The following is a 10,743-nucleotide window of genomic DNA, read 5'->3' on the forward strand; positions in this document are numbered from 1 at the left end:
TGAACGCAAAAGAACAATCAAATCAGACAAAGATATCAGAGCAAAATGAATTTTGTTATGAATTGTAGTTTTTTATTGTTAGAATTGTTAGCTTATTTGTGCAGAGACAATTGTAATATTTGTAAAAAAGAGAAAGAAATGCAACCTTACAATGTTGAAACAAAACTTCAAGTTTGCTAGAGTAATTTCAACTATGTTTACTTTTTTTTAATTAAAAAAAAGACATCATTTAAACACTCAGCTCAGATATGACAACAAAGAGCAACTAAAGTCGGTTATAATCCAAATAAACCTCTAATATTGCTGAAGCATTACTTTGCTCCTGTAAAAAAGAAACTTATGTTGAAATGTTTTTAATACACTCAATAAATATAGTTTATTAACAGAATAAATCACTGAATGAACAAATTTAGGCTACTAATGGGGGAAAAAAATCTAGACTTATAGGTCAGAAGAACAATCAATTTTTGAACCCTGAATCCTTAGGTATAATGGCGGCAAGGACTCAGGGCTCAAAAACAATAGGTTTCAAGTCATTAAATATCATAATTTTTTTTCTTATAGCATCAACCAACATGTTTAGAGCTTCTGGACACAAGAGACATGAAAAGATAAATTTATCAAGCCAGAGTCCTTTTGGGACTCTGCATCCCTGTTTGCTATAGTAGATATATATATATATATATATATATATATATATATATATATATATATATATATATATATATACAGTTGTGTAGTTCAAATCCTTAAGAGGTCTCAAAATATTTTTAAATTACAAATTTTGTAATTATAAAAGTTCAATCCTAAATATTAAACCCTTAAGAGACCAAAGAGTTTGTTCAATTTAGATAATCATTTAAATTATAGCAGTTTATTACATGCACATATATCAATATATATTTAGGTAAATAAATAAAACTTTAAATTTGGAGAAAATGTTGCCAGGGACTTCACGCAGTCATTGCAGGGGTCAGTCTCAGCTTTATTTTAATATTTTCTTTGTAAAATATTATATTGCTAAATCAAACTTTTTTTAATCTAAAAAGTTTTTGGGGGAAAAAAAAATTGCATTTACATAACAGCATTTATTACAATTTTTCATAAATCGTCCTACTTATAAAAAACAAAGTTGAATGCATGTATGATGCATGTTTCTATAAAATTTTTGTTCCAAAAGCATCCACAAAATCTTCCACCCTTATTTGATCATTATTTGAATGTGTTAAAAGCAGATCTTGAACTTGTTCGTCATTGAAATCTGCATCCAATATTAAGTTATAATAATTGATCAACTTCCGAACTTCATCACACATAATATTTCCTAAAAAAAAAATAAGGTAAAAAAAGCCTTTAATTTTGTTGCAGTTGAGTTAACATTAGTAAAAAATATTTCAATTACCATTGGTTCGTTTTCCCTTATCATAAAGTGCTTGTGCGACCTTCTTATATATTTCCCCTCGGGCACCATATCTAGAAAACTCTATTTTTGGCGTTGTATAGTCCTGCTGATACTTTTTTTCGTTTCTGATTTGTTGTAATGAATTAAAAAAAGCAGCTTCAATGTCAGCATCAATTTGAACTTGTCTTGTTTCGTATTTTGTTTCATTCTCATATTTAGCTAAAAAGTTTATTAATAACTTGTATTTATTCAGAGAAAAAGTAGCTTTTAAAAGTTGAAAAAAATTTACACAAACTTTTATTTTTAATGTTAAAAATATAAATAAAAAGTTTAAATAGTCAGTTATTTTAAAGAAATACATTCTTTTTTAAATTAGTAAATGATTTTTTTTTTTTGTCGCAAAAATTTGTAGAAAAAAATTGGTAATACCATAGTCTTTATTGTCCTTCTTTGCTCCTGTAGCCGTAATAATAGTTTGTTTAGTTGCCGTTTAAAAAAGCAGAATAGTAAAAAATAAAGTTTTGAATTTTCAGTTTTTTGTTAAAAATTATAATTAGAATTTTTCAATTTTAGTTTTGAATTTTAATAGTTTTCCAACATTTGTATAAATTATGGTAAAAAAACAGAAAAAATTTTTCTGCTTTTTTTCTTTATAATAATTTCCTACTATTAAACTGATTAGTATGTTCTTCATCTTCATAATTTTCTGAAATTAATGGAGTTTTCTTTTGAACATAATTGGAGTTGTTGGTTTGATGGTTTATTTCAGGTGTAGAAGTCCCAAAGTTGTTCCATTCATAACTGTTCTGTGAGCTGCTTGAATAATTAACATTTATGTCATCATTGAAGTCAAAAGATTCATTTAAGTTTAAATCATTAGTGGCTCTTTTTTTTGAGCTTATATCACTTAGTGGTCGCGTTGTTTCCCATTGAGCCTTTATTGGCAAATTTCCAGATTTATTATCTGAGTGCTGTTTTCTTTCACCAACTGATTTACGGAGAAGGTTTATAAAATTTTCCCATCTAAAATTTATTATACTAAAATTTTACTAATTGATTTTTTTTTTTTTAATAATGATTTATTCAAACATAAGTAAAACTATATATATATATATATATATATATATATATATATATATATATATATATATATATATATATATATATATATATATATATATATATATATAATATATATATATATATATATATATATAAATTAAAAAACGTCAATATGGAATTATTTTTACATTACTAATAATTATGGTCATCAGTATCGTTAGCTTTAAATATGGTAACCATTATCATCAGCTTGTAGTTATATACATAAAAAGTTATAACTATAAAAAACTATAAAATGAAATATTTAAAATAACGTCTTATATATGCTGCTCAGTTGATTTGCTGAAAATCAGGAATTTAAAAAGTGATAAAAAAGAGAATTTCACAAACTTTCTATAGAGAGACTTTGCATCCCTGGTAAGGTGTGTACAATAGTTAGAAAAAATGACACTATTATGACATAATTACATAGATAAATATGACATGCTTATACATATAACAACTTTGTATAATCACGACTATTTTTTTGTTAGTTTTATTTTTCATCTGTAGTGATTTTTATTTTAAAAAACAATGTTTTTTAACTCAACCATAGTTTAGTTAAAAAACATTGAGGGTGGTGAAATCAAATTAGGCGGGCGGTAAATAATGTTGGTGAAATCAAATTAGGGGGGCGGTAAATAATGTTGAAAAGTAAGTAGTAGATTAGATAATTTTAACTTTTAAGTTTTGGTAAAATTGTCAAACTTTTAAAAATTAAAAAAAATTAATTTAACCAGTGAGACCATTTGAATCTTACGAGTGACATAAATTTGGTCTTCAGCCTGTTTGAGAATGTTCAGCAATCTCAGGTGAATTGAGATATTCTCTATCAGGTTTGCTAACTCTGGCATTTTTCTTATCTTTAAAAGTGCTTATAATTGTTTTGGAACCATTATAGTAAATTGATTTTAGATCTTTTTCTTTGTATTAAATACATTAAAAGCATCTATCATTTACGGCTTTAACAATCTTCTTTTACTTTTTACTTTATTCTCTTGTTTTTTTATCTTCTTATAATCAAATTAATAAAATCTATAGTGATTATATGTAACTATAACAACAAGCGATTAGTGGTTAGAAATCAAAGCTCTAATCTTCGTCATATATTTAGTATTAAATATCAAAAAACTTTAAAAAGTTTAAATGTACCTTTTTATTATTGTTTTATTTTAATTTTTGTTTTGATACAATGAAACGAAATCTAAAATTGAACAACTTTTATTTTAGCTTTTATGAATTATCTTTTAATGAGAAAATTATTATGAATTTCTTTTTTGACAGTATGGTATTGAATGTTTTGCTCTATCATACGGTATAAAACTCTGGTTTTTTAAATAAAAAATTTTAACATGAGTTAGTGAGTGTTATTGTAAATAAATTATTTTAAATTTTATTTACTATATGTCATCCTAGTTATTGAAATAAAATTTTCAGCTCTAAACCTTAATATGTAATAAGTTTACAGAATTTTTATTACTATGTTTTGTAATAAAAAATTCTGCTGAAGATGATCCTTTTTTCAGAATTGAATTTGCTTGTTCCAGTAAAAAGCGAATACAAAGAGATTTTATGTTTAATGGAACATAATATTTATTTTATATAGTTATATAATTGTTTCACACTTTTTTATTAATTAAAATTTAGTTAAACATCTACTCATTATACAAATAAGAGTAACCTACGTGAATTAATTAAATAAAAAATTTATCACTTTATCTCAGTCAATGAAGAAAGATTCAGTCGATGGCAAATAAAAAAACAAGAATTTGCATTGACGAGCAACTTAATACTGCAATTTCAAAAGTCGAATCTGGCGACTTACCATTATGTAAAGCATGATTTATGTATGGAATTATAAACCCAACTTTATCGTTAAGGAATAATAATCCTGCTCTATTGGTACTGGGATAGTCACCATTTTAAGTACTTTTACTAAATTAAAATTAGTTAAAATGCTTCTTAAACTTGCCAATTGGAGTTTCGGTTGAACAGCAAACAAGTACTTGATCTTATTGCTAGCTATTTACAATATACGAAAGAAGCTAGTTTATTTATTGAACGATAAACCAAGCGCTTGATACTATTCTTCATCAAACGTTGTAAACATTAATTTAGCACAAAAAAAATGCCGGTAAAATTGCAACACTAAGAGCAGCTTCTTGTACTGAAAATTATATAAATAAATGTGTCAATACATGAAAGAATCAATTTTTTGAAACGAGCATCGATGAATACTATTTCTCAAATATCTGGGTTTTGACGAAGTTGGCTTTAACTGTGACAAGGGTAATCAAACAATTCTCTGCGTGATTCCAAGCGCTCACTTAAAGTAACTGGAAATAATGGCAAAATAAACTACACAATAGACAACTACGTGCTTTTAAAACTAATCACCTTGTAGTAAAGTGTACAAAAGGTGATTACAAAAAGTAAGTGAGGTACAAAAGTCCAAAAAGTGTAGAATATACAACTTTACCTTCAGGTCGGATAAAAGACAAATAATTTATCCAATGGTTAACTAAAACATTAATTTCAGCTTTCAAAATATTTCTGGTACCGATGTGTTAGTACTTGATGGCCGCAGCACACATGTTAGATAGCAGGTCGCTCTTTGTATTCAAAACAACGTCAACCCAATATGCCTACCGGCTCGTTTGTCGCACATTCTTCAACCTTTTGTGTTAGTATGTATTGCCATGTTAAAGAAGGTATAGTGCTAAATATTAGACAAATATCACACCAACAGACTATGCAGCAATTTATCTAAAAATGCTCACGTTCAGCCTCAATTAAAACTTTTTAATTCAAGTAAATATTTTACACGTCTTCAAAAGAATTCAGGATTTCAAAAGACGGGCTTATTTCTCCATGACAAAGTTGACAAATCTAAATTGAAAATTTTAGAAATATTTCAACCACCAAAATCTTCTCAATTTGTTCACAGTTTTTCAAAAATCTGTTTTATATGTTAACAAGTTTCGCTATCTACCGAATCAGTAATAGTAACCTATCCACGCACCCCAGTCTTAATATAGATCCGAGAGAATGTTGATCTAATTTAAACTGCTATTCAAGAAAACAGAAATGCTCTAGAAAGTGCATTAAAAAAATAATTACATTGACATGATGAGTCAATCATGTCAACACTATTAAGCGAAAAAATGCCAGATGCTAAACACACTCAAACAGATTACTAGAAGAATAAGAGTTTTTTTTTAAAACAAGGGAAACGAACTGATTTTAATGTTACGCAAAATAATCACCCATTAAAGAGTCAATCCATGCAACACACATTTGAGACAGAAAAAAAAAATGAAAAGTAACCATTGAATTTTATGCAAAAATTTGTCAAACCTTGGCGTGTTTTTTATGCTTGCCTAAAAAATACACGTTTGGCGATGAGTTCTTTTGTTTAAAAAAATGTAGGGACTGATATTTTTCACTTCACTTCCTCATTAAGCCTTCTTAAGAAATCTATTTAAAGATATAAAAAAAAATTTTTCTAAAAAAAAAATGATTTTATCAAAAACTATTCGACAAGACCCGCTTTTATTCTATTGTTTTTGTAAGTTAAATAAATTGAAAAAAAAATGTTTCAATTACAAATGATTTCCATATCAAAATTTAAAAAAAAGAATAAAATATCTAAATTTCATTAAAACAGTTTCAAATTTAAAATTTTTGTGTGTGTGTCTAAATATTTATGTTTGACCTCCTTAATCTGCATGAGTACGATTCAAAAGTCATTATATAATTTTAGTCAGTTTTTTCTTTACTGTTATCTAATATATAGCGTGTATAAATATGAATGAAGTTTATTTAATTTAACATTAAAATTTACCTTATATTTCCAATATTTTCTGTGTCACACACTTGAATGCATTTTAAAGTTAAAGCAGGATTTAGCGGAAGATTATGTCGTTCTACCAGTTTTTTCATCTAAACAAAAGTAAATTCTTTAAAATAAGTTAATAAAGTTGTTTCTTACAGACATATCTTATGTCTACAAAGCTTTAATCTGATTATTCCCCCTTCTCCACCTCCTCTCCCAGGCCTTCCTTAGTACTTTTTCCAGATCTTAAGTAATACAGTTTAACTCTGGTTACTTCTTATACAGATTGCTTTCTGGTTTTATTCTCTCGTGGTTTCTCCTGGTTGAACATACCTGCTCATTGACTATTGTTTTCCCAGTGTAGTTTAAGATTAATGTCTCTTCTAATGCATCGATCAACTCATTTCGGTCAATTCGTGTGTTTTTAAGTGCTTTGTCAATCTCTATCATAAGTGAAGCATCTCTGCGATCATTTAGTCTTTGTTGTGCCACTTCTTTACGGTTAGGCCGGTATTCGCTTTGACGTTCACTTTGGGAGCTAGCAGTTGAGTCAAATCTACCAATTAAGCTATCGGCTTTTGATGTTTGAGGGACGATTTCGTATGTTGTTGTCTTTTGCGACTCTTTAACTTTGTTCTCGAATAATGTTTGACAATGCAAAATGTAATCTAAAACATTTGTATAACGAACTTTTTCATTTTCTGCGAAACTTGCTACGAGTATTTTTTGCTCTGCTTCTTGTTCTGGAACCTTAAAACGCTTGAGTATTTCTGCAATTGTATTGATTGATATATATCCGTTATTTGTTGGATCGTAGAGAGAGCACTCTCGTTTAATGTTACCGAATTTTTCCTTTAATCTTGATGCAGCTTTGCCAACCTCATACTCTAACTCCTTTAAAAGTTTTTGGCGCCCCTCTTTTATTGGTGGTAGTGCGGCATTATTGTTATCTGTATTAAACTTTATAGAACTTGTTGTTGTGTTAACATTCGAAAACATTTTTCTCCCTGTATGGTTGTTTTCCATCTGATTGTCTGCATTTTGCATAGCCTTTTCCCAAGGTGATAATGAAATTTGATTGTAGTATGTTCGTACCATGTCTTGAGCAATTTATTAAACTGATTTTTTTTATTTCTTTAGATTTATCTAGAACTATTTAAGTAATCTTTATCATTGAGAAAAGTTTGAAGTTTCATCACATTTTCTTATCCAATGAGTTTATGAATTTTACATATTTTTACGTCTCCTTAGAAACTTGTGAACAAGAAATTTATTATTTATCAGTAAATGACGTTCGAATTTGAATTATTTCCATTAATCAGTTTTTTCAAATTGTTTAACATTTTGAAAATTTTAAAAAAAAAACGTTTTATTTTTACGTAAATAAATTTTTTTTTTTTCTTTAGTTTTTATAATATTTTTAGCACTTTTTTTTAGCAGATTTTTGGCGGCAAAGATTAAAAGTCAAACTGAGCTTAACGAAACTTTAAATTTTTTTCGTATTTGTCTTAAATTTGTTTAATTTATTTTTTTAATGACTTTTTAGTGGTATCAGTCATGAATGTCAAAATTAGATTCATGATTTATATGAAAACATAGTCAGCATTAAAGCTATTATGGTTTTGGTTGTTTTGTCAAATACGCTGCTGGGACTTGTTTGAATGACGTATTACACAATGACCACTTATGTCAGTAACTGCGTTTTGCGTTGTGTCGTTATCCAAACTAATAATATCAAATTTTAACATCAATTTTTGTTTAAATAAATTGTTCAACTTTTAGAATAGTGATGGTGTAATGCTTGGTCTTAAATTACACGACTCGGATTTTAAAGGAAGAAAGTTACGTGTATTCCGATCGAGAGATGATAATCAAGGTAATCAATGTTGAATTTTTTTATTTATATTTTCAAGGTAATCAATGTTGAGTTTTTTTATTTATATTTTCAAGATAATCAATGTTTATTTTTTTATTTTTTTGATTTACAACCTAAAGTATTATTTTATTGATGTATCTTAATTTGATTAAAAGAATGTCAGTTAATCTATAATTTATTGACTTGTATATCAATTTATTTGTTTTTATTTATTATTATTTATATTTTATATTTATATATATATATGTATATATATATATATATATATATATATATTTATATGTATATATATATACATGCATACATACATTATATGTATATATATATATATATATATATATATACATACATACATACATACATACATACATACATACATACATACATACATACAACAATATTTATATAGTACAACAATAATTAATGTATAGTAAAATATTTTTATGTGATTTTGTTTTAATAATTTTATAACATAAAATTAGGGGGAAAAAAAACTTTTACCGCTAACACTTTATCTCTAGAAAAAAGAAAATCCAAGCCATCTTTTCGCGGTGTTCGAACAACATCAAAGAAAGAGTTTGAAAAAGTGTTAAGAAGCCAAGGTCCAAAACGAGACTCTAAAGCCTCAAACGCGGTTTACAGAATTCAAAATAAACACCAGAAGCAAATTAAAAATAAGCAAGCAAAAAATAACCAAAAAAATATGCGCAAAAAAGGAATGAATGGTTCAAAGAAATCTAATAAAACTTAAAATTTTAAATAAAAATTTTTGAATTTTTTAACACCAGTCACGATGTTCTGTGAAATTGGGGACATCACTGGTAGCTGATAGTAATTACTCTCAGGTGCCAAATAAATGGGGTGGGAGTCGCAATCACGGGGAATAAATACTTTTCGAAAATATTCATAAAGAGAAGAAATAGGATAATACTCGCTGAACACTCCTAAAGAGACTTACAATGAACGTAATCACACGTAGGACAAAAAAAGCACTTTCTCGTTTGAACTGAAAAACTAATAAAAAGAAATCTAAAATAAAGGAGTGATAAAAAGTTGGTCAAATATAAAAAGTTAATTATAAATGTAAATATAAATAGTTAAAATATAAAGGAGTTTAAAAAAAGTTACTGTTTGTCAAGTAGATCGAAGACATATTGATTATAGTTGTTATAAAATTGTTCTTAAAAGACTTTTTAAAATAGGCAAAAAAAAACACTTCAAAATAAATAAGGGCCAAATCAAAACAGCGGCTGAATGCGTTTATTTGAAACCTGAGAGAATGTAGACAACGTTTTAGTAATTTATAAATCTTTTTGCTTTTTTCATTGCTCTATATGGATCTACAGCTACAAATAAATATTTAACTTAACAAGTTGTTGAGATATCCTTGATTTATTTTATATATATTGTTTTGCTAAATATTTAATTTTTTTTGTAAGTTTTGCTATATTATCGGTTGTTAAATACGCCCTAGAATGGTAGGGTGGATTTATAAGACAAAGTTTTTCTAAATGCTTCAATAAGGTTAAATGCTATTGCGCGGTGCTCTGCGATAATACCATTATGACAAAAAGTATGGCATATGTTAAAGCAACGATTAAAAAATCATATGGACACGATATGAGACCAGCTGTTTTACTTTTTAATGGATTTAATCCATAAAATAAGCATTACAGCTGCCCTGTTGCTGCAAGTGGGTTGTGTAGCTACATACTTACATTTTTATTGTTTTTGACAGACTAATAATACAAAAAAATTAATTTGGATGGTTGATCAAAAAAAAACTTTTTACTTAATGGTCTCATTAAATAAGTTCAACCCAAAATCTGTCCAAGTAAAAATAAAAAAAATGCAAAACGGCTATATCACCAGAAGATCCCGATAAAAGCTGTTTAAAAAGGTATGTACTAATTCTTTAAAAGGTGAAATTAATTCTTTAAAAGGTGAAAAAACAGTTGAAAAAAAAAAGTAAATAAACATGTTCATTCTGTGTTTAATGAAATCAAAATCTGGGCACGAGTCTGTCAACATTTACATTATAAATGCATAAGAAAAATTAGATAAATATATAAAAGGAAGAAAATGAGTTGTTACTTATTTTGACGATAAAAAGAAAAAAGTTGAAAAAAAATTTTTCAACTTTTTTCTTTTTATCGACACAAAAACAAATATTTGAGAAAAATGACTTTTAAGTTTTATTTAAATCTATAAAATCAGTGCTTACCTATTATTCTCTCAAATTTATACATCATAAAAATACTAATGGATATTATATATTAGACCAAAAAAAAATTGCGTTTACTATTTATGATTATAAAAATTATAATAACTCATTTTTGAAAAAAGTGTGACTTGTCATTGTTTCGCAATAAACCCTTCATATAAATACATGACTAGGGCAAGAAGGATAAGAAAAATCATCTAAAAATTAAGGATCCACTCAGTTTGGGGAAAAAATATGAATGGTCGTGTATCTGATTTTGTTGTATTAAAACCATAAAGGAAACATGTAGAAAAATTTATCAAAGT

General features: G+C 26.9%; 2 protein-coding genes across 2 annotated transcripts in view; one reads left to right on the top strand and one right to left on the bottom strand.

Annotated features, from left to right (window-relative positions):
* The window catches only part of LOC100214874 (RNA-binding protein 34), a 28,471-nt gene extending 19,491 nt beyond the window's left edge, over positions 1–8,980 (top strand). Inside the window, exons 11-12 of the mRNA XM_065804531.1 lie at positions 8,121–8,214; positions 8,736–8,980. Coding sequence (XP_065660603.1) covers positions 8,121–8,214; positions 8,736–8,965 — 324 coding nt within the window. The 3' untranslated portion in view covers positions 8,966–8,980. The remainder of the gene's footprint in view (positions 1–8,120; positions 8,215–8,735) is intronic.
* On the bottom strand, positions 1,074–7,754 carry LOC105846445 (uncharacterized). Its single transcript, XM_065804530.1, has 5 exons — positions 6,672–7,754; positions 6,348–6,445; positions 2,070–2,425; positions 1,403–1,621; positions 1,074–1,324 (listed from the first exon to the last, which is right to left on the bottom strand). The coding sequence occupies exons 1-5, from the start codon at positions 7,434–7,436 to the stop codon at positions 1,158–1,160; spliced, it is 1,605 nt and encodes a 534-aa protein (XP_065660602.1). The 5' UTR covers positions 7,437–7,754; the 3' UTR covers positions 1,074–1,157.
* Positions 8,981–10,743: the final 1,763 nt, after the last annotated feature.

This window comes from Hydra vulgaris, chromosome 09 (assembly GCF_038396675.1).
Source record: "Hydra vulgaris chromosome 09, alternate assembly HydraT2T_AEP".
In the NCBI taxonomy this organism is placed as follows: domain Eukaryota; kingdom Metazoa; phylum Cnidaria; class Hydrozoa; order Anthoathecata; family Hydridae; genus Hydra; species Hydra vulgaris.

Bases quoted from the DNA above. Each gene is read 5' to 3' on its own strand.
- LOC105846445 (XM_065804530.1), bottom strand. From the start codon at position 7,436: ATGGTACGAACATACTACAATCAAATTTCATTATCACCTTGGGAAAAG. The intron at 6,446-6,671 runs GTATGTTCAACC...ACTTTTGTTTAG, and splicing joins AAACAATAGTCAATGAGCAG to ATGAAAAAACTGGTAGAACG. The intron at 1,622-2,069 runs GTAGGAAATTAT...TAAACTTTTTAG, and splicing joins ACATACTAATCAGTTTAATA to CTAAATATGAGAATGAAACA.